The sequence below is a fragment of the Ictidomys tridecemlineatus genome, chromosome 8, assembly GCF_052094955.1.
Source record: "Ictidomys tridecemlineatus isolate mIctTri1 chromosome 8, mIctTri1.hap1, whole genome shotgun sequence".
NCBI classification, from domain to species: Eukaryota; Metazoa; Chordata; class Mammalia; order Rodentia; family Sciuridae; genus Ictidomys; species Ictidomys tridecemlineatus.
In genome coordinates this window covers 33,937,369-33,956,825 of record NC_135484.1, presented here as the reverse complement: position 1 = coordinate 33,956,825, position 19,457 = coordinate 33,937,369, and the positions used below count along the sequence as shown (strand labels likewise).

The window sequence follows — 19,457 nt, the reverse complement described above, 5'->3', positions numbered from 1 at the left end:
TTAAAAGATAGTCTAATCTTTCTCCTTTTTGTGGCATCCCCCAAACAGACAATTCTCTATTGCATGGAATTTTGCTTTTATAAAATGGCTTAGAGCTGGGCACGGTGGTGAACACCTATAATGCCAGCAGCTCCAGAGGCTGAGACAGGAGGATCACGAGTTCAAAGCCAACCTCAGCAAAGGCGAGGTGCTAAGCAACTCGGTGAGACCCTGTCTCTAAATAAAATACAAAATAGGGCAGGGAATCTGGCTCACTGGTCAAGTGCCTCTGAGTTCAATTCTTGGTATCAAAAAGAATAAAATAAAATGGTGCAGAAGGTTTGATTTCTAGTCCATCTCATAAAAGATGTGTGACATCAAATTAGCTAATTGTTCAAAACCTTATTTTAACATCTGTAAAATAGAAATAAAATACTATATATAGGCATATGAAATGTCTAAGCATACTAGATGGTTTATAAATCCTAACAATTATTACTATCATTGTTATTCAGTGGCCATTTTTTTCAAAGACATGATGTTTGGTGCAACTCATCTGTTTCTAATACAATATTTTCCTTCATTTAGGCTGAATTCCAGTTTTATATAATTATCACTAATTATAGATTCTTCAAGTCACAGAAAATCACTTTTATGACCAGTTTACATTTTTCTTTTCTTTAACTTCTGCACATGCATTATTTATAGATTCATAAACAGCCTAATTGTGACTATTTTTTCTTATCTATAAAAAAGTATATTAATAGTACTTACCTAATAGAACTACTGTGAGAATTAGATGAGATGATAGCAAACATGATACATTGCCTGTCATATAGTGAATATTGTGTAGATAAAAGCTATCATCTCATTATTATTTATAGTACTTTCAAATTTTCAAAGTTTTCATTTGGTTTTTGAAAAGTTATACCATCTCTGAACCATCTCTGAACCATTGTTTTTCTTATAGACTCTGATTTAGTTTATGTATTATATATATGTATATTTTACTACTTGGCACACAGATTTATCAGTCTCAGCTAAAACCTACAGATTACCTTTTCCTCTTGTCAAACCTAACAGATAAAATGCCTTCTTAATGAGTCTGGACCAGTATTTTTTATACATTTATTTATAAATAATATAAAATAACTGGATCCATTTTAATAAGCCCTATATTTATGTTAATCTAAAATTTTATTCTTGAAGAGGTCAAGGGAAAGAGAGAAATATAAAATCCAGACAAAGGGGAACTATCAATGCTATTCTTCTAGAAGGATTAATTTAAAATATGCACATTAACACATAAATTTTATCTTTTGTCAAAATGTATATTTACTCCATTATTCTTAGTTGCATAGAACATATAATTTATATATCTTTATCTAAAATTGGCAAAGGGGTTTAGCCTTTTCTAAAATGCTCAGTGTACTCATTTCAGCCTCAGCTTCTTTGGCATGAATGCAGTTTGTGAATTTTTGTGACAGTAAGCCAGTCATTATTATGCATGGGGGACTCTGGTAGAAACGCAATATTTTGTACTAATTGCTAACAGAAAGATCTGTAATATTGGCTGCATGATTTGCCCCTTACATGTGCCCAGCTATAACGATCTGAATTTAGTACTGCATTTGTTAATATTAGACACAAATTTATTCTGACACTTTTATAGGCAAAGCCTAGGAAACATTTAGTCATGTAAAATATAATGATAGTCTTGAAATATTTGCTTTTGCTCTCATGCATTTTAGGTAGGATCTCACTTTATAATCTTATCTGTATTGCTGAATTAGGAAAATTGTTTGGTGAGGTTATTTGGGGTCCTGATTATGAGACAGGTGTTAATTTACACTGCACCCTTATCAAAGAGCAATTGTTTACAGAATGTGAATATTCCTCATCTCTGTACACTCTTCAGATCTTCCCATCATAGTGGGTTAAATTCATTTTTAAATTGCATCCCATTTCCAGTGTCTATTGGCAGACACTTCAGACTTTTGAGGGCAAAGAAAAGTAGCTCGTGGTATAAGTGAAATATTTTGTGTCAGAAAAAAAGACAGCAAACCACTATGCAAAGGGCACAATTCCTGGTGTGTTTACCTTATAACTGAGTGTACTAGACTTGTACAGAAGCTTTGAAAAAATCTCCATGGCTATAATTTTCATAAGTCTTTCTGACCCATTGAGACAGATGTTAGTATATTACTTGGAGCATACTATAAAACTTACCTTTCCCTTATGGAAATGTGCTTGTAACTTTGTTCTCCCAAAAGCAAACACAAAGACCATAAGACATGGGATAATAATAGACCTTTGTACACAGAAACATAAAATGGAATGTATGAGTCCTTGAAAGAGCAATTAAATACATTTTCATTTTAGCAACTGAAGATGAGGAACTAAAGCAGATGGGCAGGGGGTAGAATAAATGAGAGAAAAATCAGTATTCATCATGCCTCTTGGCATTCTAGCTCAGCAATTTACTCTGTAGTAGATCACAGTAAATCAGATCTAGTTTTCCATTCCAGCTCCTGGTTTATTCTTATGTGAAATAAAAACTAAGCAAACTGTGGGTACTTTCCCTGGCAATTTCTAGAATCATACAATAAGGAGCCTCTAGCTATATTATTATCAACAAGCCAACTCAATTCCTTTTTGGAAATAGATGAGTAATACATTATAAATAAATTACAGAATGGACTACCACAGGATTCCTGAAGAACATTCTACCCTAAAAAGCATGGTGAGATATCATATTATCAAATACCCTTCGGGATCTTGAAGCTGAAAAGAGCAAATTACTTGCTTCAATCCTGGGATTATCTTCCAAAAATACAGCCTCACTAGAAATAAGTAGAATTTGTTTGGGCTCCATGGAAAGGGAAACTTCATGTTTTTCATAATTCTTAATAATATTAAGAATTGCTACAAATGCTTGCTTTTAACTTGTGAATTGCAAAGTCAAAGTCTTTCATTTGAATCCATACTCTGAATTATAGCAGCAAAACTTAGGAATGTATATTAGTTATTGCTGCCAATCTGAAATGTACAATGCCAACTATATACAGTATAGCCTCAAGATTCTATAGGTTGGCAATTTGGGCTGGGGTCAGTAAGACAGGACTTTTGTTGCCATGCCTGGAGGTATCTGGAATGACCCCAACCACAACTTGCTGGTAGCAAGTTGGGCATGCCCCTCACTGTCTCATGTTATATCCTTGCTCTTGCCCAGGGTTGTCCTCAAAGTAACCAGGTTCCAAGAATATGAAAGCAAAAATCACTAACACCTTGAGACTGAGGCTTAGAAGGTACACGTATTCCTCTGTCTATTCTGTGGATCAGAGTATGTGGCAAAGCCAAAGAAGATTGGAGGGAAGAGAAGTAAACTTACCTTTTAACAGAAGCTGCAGCAAAGATGTAATCATTTATAACCTACTACAGAAATCAGAATCACCTTGATCTTGTCAGTAACCTAGATGTGGTCTTTCTTGCCTGGTGGTACTTTAGACCTATTTTCTTCTCTTCTGTTGCTCTAAGTGTCTCTTCACTGGGTCATTATTGCATGATGGAGACCCAGTACAGCCATCACAACAGTCATCCATGATTTCAGGTGGTCTCTGTCCTCAAATCATATCACAGTTTTTTTTCTGTGATTATTCTCTTTATCCTGTTCCTCTGTTCTTTGCAATCTGTGTGGTTCACCATTTCCTATCAAACATGTCACCCTCACATTCAGAAGTCTTCTATGTGACCAGTATCTTTCCCCTCTCTCACTTGAGCATTCTGTCCCCAGTCTCACCTTCTCAGGAACTTGTTTACATGCCATCCTTAGCCATTCTTAGACCAAAATATTTTCTTGATCTTCATTCACAAAGATATTATTAATATACAAGTATTTATAGAATTTACTTTGTTGAAGACACTTTCTAGGCACAGTGAACAAGATGTTTAAGGTCTATTCTTAAGCAAGAGAGAAACAATATATACATATGCAAACAACATACTAAAACAGCCAGTGCAAGCAGAAGGTCTAAGATAATAAAACAGGGAATTCAGGGGTGACAGGTGAGCAATTGAAGTAAAGGTAACTTTAAAGTCATCAGGACCTTCCCCTTTGTGCAAGTAACACCTGGATATTTGACCTGCACACCCAAAAGCCAAGTGGATGAAGATGAAGTACCCTAGGTAAAGGATAACACAAGTAAAATGACCTCGACCATATCCTTACCCACTTTAGCACTGAGCATTCTTACCACTTACCATCTGGCAGGCAGGGGAAGAACCCAGGATCTATGTTTTTATAAATCCCCATGTGATGCTAATGTGCAGGCAAAGCTGAGAACCACTGATTTCCAGCAGAGCTTTTAAGACTTTCCTATCACATGGAATCTTTCTCAAACGCAGCCTGTGGTTTGCAAGATCTGGGGTAGAGCCCAAGACAGTGCATTTCTAATGAGCTCTCTCGGGCAGTGCCCAAACTGCTTGTCTGTTAGCTTCTCACAGCATGGTGCACAGACCAGCTGTATAGATGTTCAGGAACTTGTTAGGATACACATGCTCAGCTTAAGAATCAGATACCAGGGAATACTATCACCTCCTGAATCAGAAACCTGGGGCATGACTAAGTCTCCTGGAATTTCAGAAAATCCTTTGGGTAAGTAATTAAGGCCTACTGAAGTTCTGGAGAACCAGAACATGGATCTAGGTGTTTAAGCATGATCAATTTGGCACTTAATTATATCCTGTGTTGTGTTTCTATAATCATGTCTTGTAGGTAACTCTGTTGAAGCTTACACTGACCAAGAGGGTGAAGTCATAATGTTCTCTTCCTTTTATTTAGTTTCCACAATGCACAAATTCCTTCATTCTGGTTAGAAGGATGAGACAGACATAGGCACTGGGAATGAAGTTGACCAAATTTTGTTGTTATATTGTGTACATGTATACAAATATGTTAACAATGAATCCCACTATTATGTATACTTATAGTTCACCTAAAAAATAAAAAATTAGAAGAGACACAGCTCCATTTCCAGCCTTCTGTTGCTGCCTCCAAAGCTCTTGTTCACTCAGCTTCTCAAGTATTGGAGCTTGCAGAGCCCCTGCAGATGACACTCCATGGTTCCAGGTGTCACCTGAAAGGAGCTGATTTATCAAACCTCCTGCTGGGGCAGTTTAGTCCCTGTGAAGAAATGTTGTAACTCACCTCTAACTGCTGTCCTATCAAAAAATCACCCTCTATACTACTTCTCTTTGTTTACAAGCTTCTGTTAATGGTTTTCTCTCCATTAAGCTGCTCAGGGGAGTGCTATTTAGAGAACTAATTGAATTCTTGCCAGTTTGGGACATGATCCAGTGCTGCTCCATATCTCAGTATTTTCCGTGATAGGTATTTTCCTTTCCTCTAATGTGCGTAGTCTTGGTATCTCCATCTGCAGAATAAATGTTAGAGATTGTAACTGTATACATGAATGTATCTATTTTATCAGCATGGTAGTACCTGCTCCTTTTTTATGAAGAGACAACTCATTACTCTGCAAAGTAAAACTAGAAAGGGAAATACATATAACTTAAAGTACTCCCCAAATATTAATACATGTTAATTTCAGAAATTGTACTATTTGTGAGATTAATTCAATCATGAAGAGACAAAAAATCCAATTTTCTCTCTACCAACTCTACAACCAAATTTGAGGAGTTCTTCTTCCTGATCACTGAAAAGATTGTAAGTACAATATTAGTACTCTTGGCTACTTAAGAGATAAAACTTTCCTAATCCATAGCCATTATTCATCTAAAGACTAGATAAGGTTAATTAATCATCCAGGTGGGGATTTGTGGGATGTACCTAACCATGGGTAAAAAGGTATTAAGGTTCACTACAGAGGAGGAGTTGGCAAACAAATAAGTAAATAAATAAATATCAAGACAAGGTAAAAACAATAATTATAAAAAGAAAATTTGTTTTGTCTTGAAAAATAATACTCTTTAGTATGTAATCGGTGATAATTTTCATAATTTTCGACATGTCATACATGAAGCACACACAGGACAACCTGCTTTATTGTAGCACTGTACATTTGTATACATAGAACAATTTGAATACACTGCAGTATGTTTTATTTCTAAGCTACAGATTGCTCCTGTGGGGATTTTGGAGTGTTTTATATTCTGTGTCTCACCTCTCCTTTACTGCTATTGCAATATACTTCCTTTCCCTAAAACTCTATTTGGTCCTCTTTTTGGAACCTCTATGTAGTTTATCTTCTTCTATTTCCAGTTCTGGGTGGCAAGCATATCAACTCTGTTGTCATTATTCTCATCTTTTCTCAACTGCCATCCATTCAATAGCATTAATTATCTGAGATGAGTACCACTATGTTTCACGGAATTATGCTTGGACCGTAAACTATTTCATTGCTGAAATCTTTGAACATCTGGATGGCATGTTTAGCAGAAGTAAATATTCTCTGTTGTTTCCCTTCCAGTCTGTGGAGATGAATGCACAGGCCTGCTTCTGGATGACCTGGCTCGCCTGGAGCAAATGGCCATGAGCATCAACCTCACGGGCCCACTGCCTGCTCCGTATAAAATTCTCTATGGCATTGAAAATACAACTCAGGAATTAAAGGTAGGTTGGTACCGTAGCAGCAAGAACCCGGGCCAAGATGACAGAAGCAACCCAAGTGACATTGGCCATAATTGGTAAATGCTCTTTCCAGTGCCCCAAATCAACGGGAGCAGCTGTTCGGGAAGTTCAGATTTTCTAAAGCCATCTTTTTCAAACTGGAAAACTGAAATATGCAGAGTGCCATTAAAGGAAAAAGAGTCTCATATGTACCCACCCCCCCCCACTGTTTTTCCTAAATCAGTTTTATTATGTGACTTAAATATGTGTGAACATAAAATCAGGTATGTACTCCTTATACTTATAGCTCCATAAAATCAAAACAAATTAATTCTTACAGAAGTCTACAAAACCAATAAAATTCAAATTAAAAACATTAATCTAAAGTAATATGATTTTGGCTAAAAGTAAATTGCTACTTGCAACAAGAATATGATTCTGACTACCTCCGCATGGGTTCTTTCACTAGCAGGCAATATGTGATAGCTTGGTTGTCTTACTATTCCACAGTTGAACTAGGGAGCCCCTTGCAAGGGATCCTGAACGACTTTTGGCATCATTTGACAAGTACTTGTGACTCATAAGCTCAAATTTTCCCTATGATCAAACGTGTAAGCAGATGTAGTCTCTGATATCAGGAGTTAATGTGTATCTTGAATACCTAACTTGGGGTCCAGAAGAGCTTACATTAAAACTCAAGAATAAATCTTTGTTCTAGAGAACTAGTAGACCTTTGAAAGTACCTCTACAAGTTCCAGTTTGAAAAACACTGTTCTGAAACATTGTTAAAGCTTTTGGTCATTGAAGGGATAAGAAGAAATGTTAAGGAAATCAGATTCGTTGTAAAAAGATGAAAAGCACATAATTATATGCGATCAGTCAGTTACCAAGTATTTATAAGAAATTATAGAATGCCCAGGGTTGTACTTTGTTCCCCAGGGTATCTTTTGACTTTTATAATATTGTCACTAAACCTCAGGAATCCTAGATTCTATGTAGCTTTAAAAAATCATTAAGCAGTAATTCAATAGCAAAAATCATACTATGTGCTTTATCAAGATTTGAGGTACAATAGAGTACAAAGATTGAAGAAATCAGTAAGATTCTGGATAACTAGAGAATGCACCCTTAATGAGAGTTAATTTTGTTGAAAAATCAAAGGGTAAATACCATTTTATTTAGTTAGCTAGGTGTTTTTTTTTTTTTTTTTTGAAGGGTACTGGGGATTGAACTCAAGGGTACTTGGCCACTGAGCCATATCCCCAGCCATATTTTAATTTTATTTAGAGACAGCATCTCACTGAGTTGCTTAGGGCCTCGCTCACTTTTGCTGAGGCTGGGACTGAACTGATTCTCCTGCCTCAGCCTCCCAAGCTGCTGGGATTATAGGTGTGAGCCACTGTGCCTGGCTTATATACCATTTTAATTGGCAGAGAAGTATTGGTGAGGACGAGGAAGAAATCCAAACTTGATTCACTCGCCCCATATACTTATCTGGGAAATATATTTCTAATCCTGATTATAGCCACCTTATTATGCCTATTTTACTGAAAAACCACTGATAATGATAGCAAGAATAACTAAAATTTATGGAAAACTAAGCAATTAACTTATGTGAATAACCATACATAACTTATATAGAAACTCCAAGAAGTAAGAACGAAGTTTTCATGGATTACATATTTGTGCTCCCCACCAAGTTCATATGTTGAAGGCTTGTCTTAGACTGTTTTAGGCTGCTATAACAAAATGCTATAAACTGTGGAGATTGTAAACCACAGGGACTTATTCACAGTTCTAGAGATTGTGAGGTCCATGATAAACGTAGATTGTATATCTGATGAGGGCCCCTTCCTCATAGATGTGTGTTCTCATATGGTAGGAGAGAACAGCTAGTTTTGTTAGATCTCTTTCACAAGGGCACTAATCCTAATCTTGAGGTCTGTACCCTTATGACCTTATCACTTCCTAAAGGCCCTATTTCCAAATACCATCACCTCAGAGGGTAAAATTTTGGAGAGAGACAAACAATCTCTAACAATAATAAGAAATGTCACCGTATTTGGAGACAGGGTCTTAGGGAGGTAAACAGATTAGGTCATGAAGGTAAAGACCTCATAATGTATTAGTAGCCTCATATAAACAAGAAGTACATTCTCACCCTCCCCCACCACCTGTCTGTAGTATTTCTTTTTTATAGCAGTCTCATCTAAGATGGAAGTACTATATTTTCTTTGTTTTTTCACGTAGGGAAACTGAAGCACCAAGAAGCTTTTGCATAAGGCACAAAGTTTTATAGCTATTGAGTGTAGAACTAGAATTTAAAAAGAGGGAGTATAACTTTAAGACCTATAAGAATGACTGTCTTGGGCTGGGGATATAGCTCAGTTGGTAGAGTGCTTGCCTCGCATGCACAAGGCCCTGGATTAGATCCCCAGCACCAAAAAAAAAAAAAAAAAAAAACCAAGAATGTCTATAGGACCCAGTGAACCAGTGGTGAGATCTCCCTAATGCACAGCCCCTGCTTGCTCTTGCCATGGAGTCATGCCATGTGAGCAGAGGGAGAGGTATGAATGAGGCATATCTAGCAGACATTAAAAGTCAGGTCTGCTAGTCACAGATAAAGCTGAGGACTGGAGTATGGCAAGGTAATATGAAGGACAACCTTGAAAGCAGGCAGAGGATTCTGAGTTTAACTTCATTGTCCTAATATTCAGGGATATAAAGAGTTTCCACAAAGAGAATGCCGACCAGTTATTTTCCATGTGCCTGAAGGGAATACAAAGAAAAGAAATTAAATTAGAAAAGCAAACATTTCAGTTGGATGTAAGTATTTTTAAAAAATAGTACTTAAGTAATGAACAATGATGTGCTGAAGGGCACCGGGGGAAAGGTTCCAACTGTCACCAAGCTGAGGACTTCAGTTGCCTACCCTCTTACATCTAGGTGTTAATAAAAATGAGCCTGGTTTTCTTTAAATCTCAAACCCCCCTGATTCTGTGTATTCTTATTACATAATTCATTAAGTAGTTGGATCCTTAAGATCCCATTTTGATGTTTTAAAACCTTAAGCAAATTCTTTAATTTCTTTCTTCAGTTCTTCACTGTGGCAGTGGTCCCTAGGTCCAATCTAAAGACCACCAAGAGCACACAAATGGTAGAATAAAGCTAGGTTTATTAGCTCACTCCAGCTAGGACATGGAACACCAGGGAGAACAGTGGGCTGTCTCCATCAGAGGGTGTTAGGAACAAGGTATATAGTACATTGGGCTAGAGCTGGGTGGTGTGAGGGCAGGTTCTAGGAAGCAGGGGTTAGTACTCAATTGGGTGCTGTTAGCAAGAGGGAATAATTATATAACTCAATAGTCTCATGACTATCTAGGAAGCACAGAGGGAAACAAACTATGAGTGAAGAAACTGGTCCTTCATATTAGCCAGCAAATAGGATTTTATGGTATTATCTAAGCCCAGGGAAATGGTATTGTCTGTGCTTAGACAAGATTATAGAACAGTATCATTTTTCCTTTTTATTCACCACTATCACAGAGTGACCCTATCTAATCTTGTGAAATTGTATATTCAACGGGAGAACAAAGTAGCCTGTGAATGCCAGGCCAGCTCTTACCTATTCTAAGTCCAGGCCAGTTAGTGCCAGGATCTCTATGCCAAGTGCTACTGTTAGCTCTTTTGTGCCTGTAAAATGTGTCTCTGCTGATGGGAACCAGGAGCGTTGTGGAGGTTCATCTTAATTCTACTTGCTATTAGCTGTGTGATCTTGCACAGATTTTTAACTCTCTGTAAGCCACATCCACAAAATGGAATAACATTGACTAGATAGGATTCTTATAAGAATTAAGTGAAATAGCAACTACACAAAAAACAAAAACAGTTTGCACTGTAAATTCTCAATAAATTACTACTTTTTTTTTTTGCTATTTGCCTGAGTATTTGACATAATGCTTAGTGTGTAGGGTTGTTATTTTTTATTCAAAGTGATAAACCAAATTTTTTGTATATGTAGGAAAACTGTATGCCATTCAACCCAATGATTACTGCAAAACCACTTACTGAAGTATGTATGGGATGAAATGTTTTTCAGCACCTGCTCTCACCCCAGCGGGCCCCTGAGAGGCTTATTCAGTTGGCAGAAGGCAATCTGAATACACTTGTGATGGAAATGAATGAGCTTCTGACCAGGGTAAGTTGGCAAAGTCTTCCTAAGTAGATAGATATAAGAAATTAATTTCCATAGGAACTAAAAGAGTCCCTAATCTTGTTCTTCCCAGTTTGATGCACATCAGGACTTGCTACTTCTAATTCAAATCAAATCTTAAAAGCCAGTAGCAGACATCCCCCTTCCCAACAACAACAAGAAATGATTGTGATACTTAGGAAATATCAAGGAAAAAGACCAAAAATATGAGAATTACAATGTATTTTGAAAACTGTATTCAGTAACATTTATGCTAAAGTTTTTATCAATTTTAAATTTCAAAAGCATTGTCCTTGATTTGTGGAAGGAAAAACAAATGAAAATACTTGTAGTCTCTTTGATCTCCTCCTGGAATTTTTCATTTGTATAAAAACAGTCTCCATCAGATCAGTATTCTTACTCAAAAAAAGAGTAATATTATTTATTGTGAAAATCCCAAACATTCAAGACACCCTTGAGAGTCAGCATACAAACTCCATGTCGCATTTATCAGACTTTTTCAGGAATTGGTAGTTTTAAATTTTCAAAATGCAAGAGTGCTAAGGTTCTTTTTTGTTGAGGAAAATAGCATAAAGCCCGCCATCTTGTGGTCAGAAAAATGCATGAACAAGAATCCAGCCTGCTCTGTAGGAATTGAGTTGATTATCCAAATTTAAGCTTTAAAATACAAAGGATACTAGAGTTAGAAGGTTTTAGAGACTATCTACTCCATTTTGTATTTTAAAGAAGAGCTGCCTCAGGCCATGGTAGTGAAATGAATCAACAATGGCTATCAATTCACTACTCAAGGACCTAACCAGGAACAAGCTCCAGATTCCCATTGGCTCAGTACTTTTTTTCACATAAACTGCAGCTGGATTAGGAAAATTTCCACAGGGAAATCAAATGGCTTCTGAGCACATAATGCTAAACAATGGCCCTGATGTTACAAGTAGCATACTAAACACTTTCTCTGAATCTCAAACCAGCAATATAGAATGTACATAGTTTCTTGCCAAATGTACATAGACATTAAATTAATTAATGAGTATATGAATCTCATATTAATTTTATATTTAATAATTTATCTGTTATATGACTATTACTAAATAATATATTTTAAATGAATCATAGCAGAGTAAACTCAATTCAATTCAATTTATACGTTTACTACATACAAAGCCCCAAGGGTTGTCAAATGAAAAATATTAGTGAGGCTCAATCTATCTTCAAGGACCTCTTAGTCGTGTGTGTGTGTGTGTGTGTGTGTGTTTATTTATGTGTTTATGTGCAAGCCTGTACGTGTGTGTGACATTTAGGTGAATGGAGATAGTATTTGTCAACTATACACAGATATATTTATATCTATATCTATATCTATACATACATATATCTATATATCTGTGTATAGTTGACTAATATTATATGGCCCTCCTATACCCACAGCTACCCTTACTATTCACCTCCCCCATCAGAATGGTGCTTTTTTTAGTATCAATGCACCTTTAGTGCTATATTTTTATCAACCAACATCCGAAGTTTACCTTAGTGATTATTCTTGGAATTATATATTCCATACAAACACATCTTGATGTGTACTCATCATTACAGTATGCTACCAAAGAGTACCACTGCTCTATAAATCATTTGTGCTCCACCTCCACATTATCCTCCCTCTCTAACCCATAGCAACTGCTCATATTTTCACTGTGTCTATAGTCTTTGTCCAAATGTCCTGTAATTGGAATCACATAGGGTATAGATTTTATAGATTGGCTTCTTTCTCTTAGTAATATGCACCTAAAGTTTATATCATTTCATGGCTTAATAGCTTGATTCTTTTTACTGCTGAAGAATATTACATTGTCTAGATGTATCAGTTTATCCAGGCACTTACTGAAGGACACTAGTTGCTTCCAAGCTTGGCAATATGAATAAAGTGCCTGTGAATATCTGTATTCAAATTTTTGTGGGAAATATTTTTGAGTCATTTGGGTAAAAAAAAAACTAGTTTGATTGCTGAATTTTTTGGTAAGACGATGTTTAGTGCTATAAGAAATTGAGAAATTGTCTTCCCTTTTGGCTGTGCCATTTTGTATTCTAACCAGCAATGAATGAGAGTTCTGTGGCTCCACATCCTCACCAGAATTTGATGATATCAGTGATCTGGATTTGAGTCATTCTAAAAGGTGTTTATGGTATCTCATTTTTGTTTCACTTGCAATCCTCTAATGACATATGATGTTGGACATATTCATCTACTTATTTGCCATCTATGTATCTTCTCTGAGAAGGAATCTTATTCCTATTTTTAATTGTTTTTTTTCTTACTGTCAAATTACAAGTGTTTTTTTTATATTTTATATAACAGTTGTTTATCACATACGTTGTTTGCAAGTATCTTTTCCAACTCTAGATTGCCTTCTCATTCTTGTAAGAATATATTTCACAGAGCAGAACTTTTCAATTTTAATCATGTCCAGCTTGTCAATTATTTCTTTCATGGTTGTACCTTTTCATTGCCAATATACAGGAATAACATTCTTTTTTATGTCAGAGGTACAGTCCAAAACTAGAATTGTGAAGATCTCTCTGCAGATGATTCTGCTGTCAGCCATAACTACTGTTATCCTAGTCATTGACCCAGTGGCTGAGACTCCCCTTCTCTGGAAAGTGCTTTTGATTGGTTCTGCAAATTTTATGATGCTCTTTCCCCTACCCCACCCCTGATTTGGCTAGCCACATGTCTTTGTAGTATGCTGACTTTAATTCTTTTAGATATATAGTAACAAGTAGTGTAACTGAATCATATGGTGATTCTTATTCATAGTCTTTCAGGAACCTCCATCCTGATTTCCATGCTATCTCTACTAATGTACAATTCCACCAAAAGTTTATGGTTTCCTTCCCCCATCATCCTCAACAGCATTTATTATTATTTTCACTCTTAATGATTGTCATTCTAACTGGAGTAAGATAAAATATCATACTTTTGATTTGCACTTCCCTGATGGCAAAAGATGTTAAGCTTTAAAATATATATAATTGCTGCCTATATGTATTTCTGTTAAGAAGTATCTGTTTAATTCATTTGCCTATTTATTGATTTTCTTGATTGCGGTTATTTGGGTTTTCTTTTCTTTTTTTCTTTCTTTCTTTCTTATTTTTTATGTTAAGCATTTTAAGTTCTTTGTGTGTTCTGGATATTAATACTCTGTCAGAAGAGCGGCTGGCAAAGATTTTCTAAAATTCTGTAGATTCTCTCTTTATGCAGTTGTTTTGTTGCTATATAGAAGATTTTTAGTTTGATGCTCTCATTTATTCATGGTTGGTGTTATTTTCTGAGCTATAGGAGTCCTATAGAAGAAGTTGCTCCCTATGCTTCCATGCTAAAATTTCTCCTACATTTTCTTGTAGGAGTTACAAAGTTTCTAGTCTTATTCTTAGGTTGCTGATCCCTTTTGAGTTGACTTTAGTGCAGAATGAGACATGTGGGTCTAGTTTCAATCTTTTACATATGAATATTCAGTTTTCACAGTACTATTTGTTTAAAAGTCTGTCTTTTCTCTAATGAAAACATTTGGTAACTCTGTTAAGAATCAGATGGCTATCTGTGTGAGTTTGCCTCTGTTTTCTGTTCTGTTCCATTGGTCCATGTGTCTATTTTTGTACCAGTACTATGCTGCTTTGATTACAGTAGTTCTGTATTATAGTTTTAAGTCAGGTGTGGTTATGCCTACAGCTTTACTCTATTTGCGTAGAATAGTTTCCTCTATTCTGAATCTTTTATTTTCCCATATGAAATTTAGAATTGTTTTTCTAGTTCTGGGAAAAACAGGCATTTTGATGTCTCTATTAAAACATTGCATTGAACCTATATCTCATTTGGAAATATGACTATTTTAACAATCTTAATTCTGCCTATCCAAAAACATGAGGAGTTCTTCCATCTTCTGGTGTATTCTTCAATTACTTTTTCAGTGTTCTTTAATTTTTATTAGTTAGGTTTTTCATTTTTTAATTTAGATTTATTACTAGTATTTTATTTATATATTTTGAAGTTATGCTGAATAAAATTGTTTTCTCTCTTTTTCAGTAGATTCATTGTTTAATAAATGAATTAAGTTAATGTGTAGAAAAGCTATTGATTTTAGTATGTTGATTTTATATCCTGCTCTTTGCTGAATTTGTTTATCAGCTCCAGAAGTACTGGTGGACTTTTAAGGATCTTCTAAGTGTATGATCACATCATTTGCAAACCGTGATAATTTGACAACTTCCTTCCCTATTTGTATCCCCCTTTTTTTCTTACCTTGCTGAATTGGGCTAAAATTTCAATTTCTATATTGAATAGGAGTGGTGAGAGAAAACATCCTTGTCTTTTTCTTGATTTAGAGAAAATGCTTTCAGTTTTCCCCTTTCAGGACGATGTTAGCTTTGGATTTGTTATATATGTCCTTTGTGAGGTTCAGCTGTTTCCTTCTATCCCTAGTTTTTTTCAGAGTTTTAATCATGGAGAGGTGCTGAATTTTTTCCAAGGCTTTCATAATTGTGAATTTTTTTCTTGATTCCATTAATATGATATATTATATTTGATGAACCATTGTTGCATCATTGGAATGAAACCAAATTAATCATGGGTATAATCTTTTAATGTGTTGTTGAATTCGATTTGCTAACATTTTATCAAGAATTTTTGCATCTATGTTCATTAAGAATATTGGTGTGTATTTTTCTTTTCTTTCTTTTTTCTTTTTCTTTTTGATACATCCTTATCCGATTTTGGTATTAGGGTGACAATGACTTCATAGAAAAAATTTTAAAATGTTCTCTTTCTATTTCATGAAATTAGTTAAGGAGCATGGCATTCCTTTTGCTTTAAAGGCTGATAGAATTCAGCTGTGAATCCATCTGGTACTTGGCTTTTCTTTGTAGAAGGCTTTTTATTACTGTTTTCATCTCATTTCTTATTACTGGTCTGTTTCAGTTTTCTCTTGGGTCAGTTTTGGTGGATTGTGTATGTCTAGAAATTTATCCATTTCTTCTAGATTTTCAAATTAATTGGAATATAAGTTTTCAAAATAAGCCCTAATGATCATCTGATTTTCAGTGATGTCTATAGTGATATCATCCCCTTTTTCATTTCTACTTTTATTAATTTGGGTTTTCTTTCTCTCTTTTGGTAAGTTTGTCTAAGGTCTGGCAATCTTGTTTATACTTTTAAGGAACCATATCTTTGTTTTATTGATTTCTTGAATTGTTCTTTTATTCTGTATCATTATTTCAGTTCTGATCTTATTATTTCTTTTCTTCTACCAGTTTTTAAGGCAGTTCATTATTATTTTTCTAAGATATTGATGTATTATATATCATTAGGTTATTTATTTAGGATCTTTTTTGATATTTTTAATGTCAATGATCATAAACTTTCCTCTTAGCACTGCCTTTACTACGTCCCAGAGATTCTTGTATGTTATCTCTCTGTTCTCATTTGAAATTCCTCCCTGATTCCTTTTATGACTCATTTAATCACTCAAAAGTGCATTGTTCAGTCTCCATGTATTTATATTTTCTGTAGTTCTAGTTGCTATTGTTGATTTATAATTTGATTCTATTATAATCCAATAAGATGCAAGAAATTATTTCAGCTACTTTTGTATTTTTCAGGATTTACCTTCTGGTTTAAAATATGATTTTTTTTTCTGGAGAAAGTTTCGTGAACAGCTGAGAAGAAAGTATATTTAGTTGTTGTTGGTTGAAATACTCTGTTGATGTCTGTTAAGTCGGTTTGATCTGTAGTCTACTTCTGTGGTAACTTTTTAGATTTGATGTCTGAATAACCTATTTATTAGGGATACAGGGGTTTTTAAACCACCCACTATCATTGTATTAGGTTCTATCTGAGCCTTTATGTTATCTGTTAACAACCCAGTGATAGCAAACCAGTCAACCCTCTCTTTATGCCCATGATTCATTATCTACTAAGCCTTCTATTCCCTGCCTCATTTTATTGAGGAATGTGACATTTCCTTTCCCCTCAGGCCTGGGAGGGCTTTGGGCAGATTGCTTTTTAGCAGAGAATCCATGTAGGGAGTCGGTGCAGTGGGTTCATTTGATAGAATTATTCTCTTAAATGTGTGTTCCCACCATTCTCATTTATTTGTCCCTTTCAATGTTGAGCAGAGTTTGTTTTATATAATCAGGTACACCAATGTTTGAGGCATAATTATTAAAAGTTGTTATATCTTCTTGTTGCATTATTGTCTTTACTAATACATAGTGACATTCTTTGTCTCTTCTGACTAATTTTGTCTTAAAATCTACTTTCTTCCATATAAAAGCAGCTACTCCTGCTTACTTTCAGTTTCCATTGGTATGAAATATCATTTTCTATTCTTTCACTTTCAGCCTGTGGATATTTTTTCCTAAAAAGTGTGCTTCATTCAGGTAGTATATAATTGGGTTTTATTTTTAAATCTAAAATGCCTGACTATGTCTTTTAATTGAAGAATTGAAACCATTTACATTTATTATAGAGTTATGTATTAACACTTGTAATTTTGTTTTATTTCTAATGTTTTATTTGATCCTAATTCTCATTTGCTCATCTATTCTTCTAGTGAGATTTATTTTTCCTGCACTTTTCTTTGATGTTTCTACTCTGTGTAAGGTCCCTGTAAGTGTCTTCTTCAGTGCTGGCTTAGTAGGCATGAACCTTTAATTTGTGCTGCTCTTGGAAGGAGTTTCCATGATTCTGAAGGAAACTGATGGATATAGCAATTTAGGTTGGTAGTTATTTTCTTTCAGTGCTTGAAATATGTCATTCCAAGCCCTCCTGGACTTTATGGTTTCTGCTAAAAAATCTGCTCTTATTCTTATTTTTTTCTGTGACCTGGCATTTCTCTTTGGCAGCTTTTAAAATTATTTCTTTATTCTAAAATTTGGGCATTTTGTTTATAATGTGTTATGGAGAGATTCTTTTCTGGTCTTATTTATTTGGGGTTCTACATGCACCCAGTAACTGAATGTCCATCTCATTTTCAAGATTTGGAAATTTTTCTATTATTTCAATGAATAGGTTACCAATGCCATTAGCCTGTATCTCTACTCCTTGTTCAATACTTAAGTTAGTTTTCTTAATGTTTTTCCACAACTCATGAATATTCTGGTTATACTTTATTGTTCTTTTTTCTCATTAATGTTATCTAAAATGTTCTGTTGTATATACCTTATCTTCAAGCTCAGAAATTGAAATTATATTTTCAACTTGATCTTATCCTTTGGAGAGACTTTCAACCACCACTCCCATGTGGACCCCCGTCTACCAATGTGGGGCTTCCTTTGTCATCCCCATCTTGGGACACTGCAAGCACAGTCACAATCCCCTTTACATGCTAGTCTGCACCTGGGGACATAGAACATAGTCTGAAGACAGCTGCCCACCACAGCACTGCATGCTGCTGAGCTGAATCTCTGAGTACGCCATGCATGGCCATCGCCCAGCCCACCTGGAGGCCACATCTCTCAAAGCAGTCACCTCCATCTTGGGACACCTTTGTCGCCATCTTGGGTTATCTTCTCTACCACCATCAACATTTTTATTTGAGGTAACTCCCAGCTTGGGACATCTGCTGAGGCCTAGAAGCACTATCAAGGTACCAATAGTCCTCAACTCCCCCATTTTGCCCATAGCCACTAACCCAGCACAGTGCTTGCAGCTATGAGGCCTGTTGGTATCTCACAAAGCCTGGTCCTTAACCACCCAATATAAAACAGCTCTCCACGGCAGGTGCTCAGGACACAGAGCACAGCCTACAAGACCTCTGTGGAGAGGTTCCTGACTAGGAAGTAGAAAGGGAAAGGGTAAGTAAGATACAGTTTAGAGACTAAATTAGAGACCAGGAATTGCGAGGTCTATAGGCAATATGAGGAGATAATACCAAGTACCCACATCACAGGAGCGTTCATTAGGGTGCAGTCTCCCATCAGAGACCAACAAGTGCTGTACCCCACCTCTAGGATTTCCACCTCCAAGACCAATCCTCCCACTCTATAACCTTCACCATCCTGAGGGTGGATATACCAGCAAAAAACAGACAACCACACCTATTGGATCAGAAAGAAATCAGGAATGATACTGAACTCCAACAGAAACAATCCCTTCATTTTCCTTAAAGAATTTTTTTTCTCTCTCTCCCTTCCCTCACATCCCCAACATTTGTGTAAGCAAATACTTTTCAAGCATTAGACTACTGAGGACTGGGATATCTGAATATTATATTACAGTTGTTGTATATTCTTTTTTATTCTTACATTTTTTTCTTTTTCTTAATTTTTATGTTTGTTTGTTGTACTCTCTCTATTATCTTCCCATTTACTTCTCTCTGAAAATCTCTTTCTCTCTTTTCTCCTACTGCTAGCCAACTTCCTTTGATTCCTCTTTCACACTTACTAAGATCTAATAAGTCTATATCCTCACCCCCTACCTCCTTAACATCCACCTACCTCCTTAACATCCATTCTCTCTTTGTCCACCATTAGAAACTCTAGACCCTTTTGCAAACCTACTGTTTATATTGTAGATAATAACTGAACTCACCATTTCTGTCTCTTGTGACAAAACTGTAAATATCTTAATAGGAGCTATTTGATTTAAGG

At 35.6% G+C, this 19,457-nt stretch overlaps 1 protein-coding gene across 1 annotated transcript in view; it reads left to right on the top strand.

The window, feature by feature from the left end:
- Positions 1–19,457, top strand: part of Lama2 (laminin subunit alpha 2) — a 572,217-nt gene that overhangs the window by 419,080 nt on the left and 133,680 nt on the right. Inside the window, exons 33-34 of the mRNA XM_078019194.1 lie at positions 6,468–6,610; positions 10,707–10,805. Coding sequence (XP_077875320.1) covers positions 6,468–6,610; positions 10,707–10,805 — 242 coding nt within the window. The remainder of the gene's footprint in view (positions 1–6,467; positions 6,611–10,706; positions 10,806–19,457) is intronic.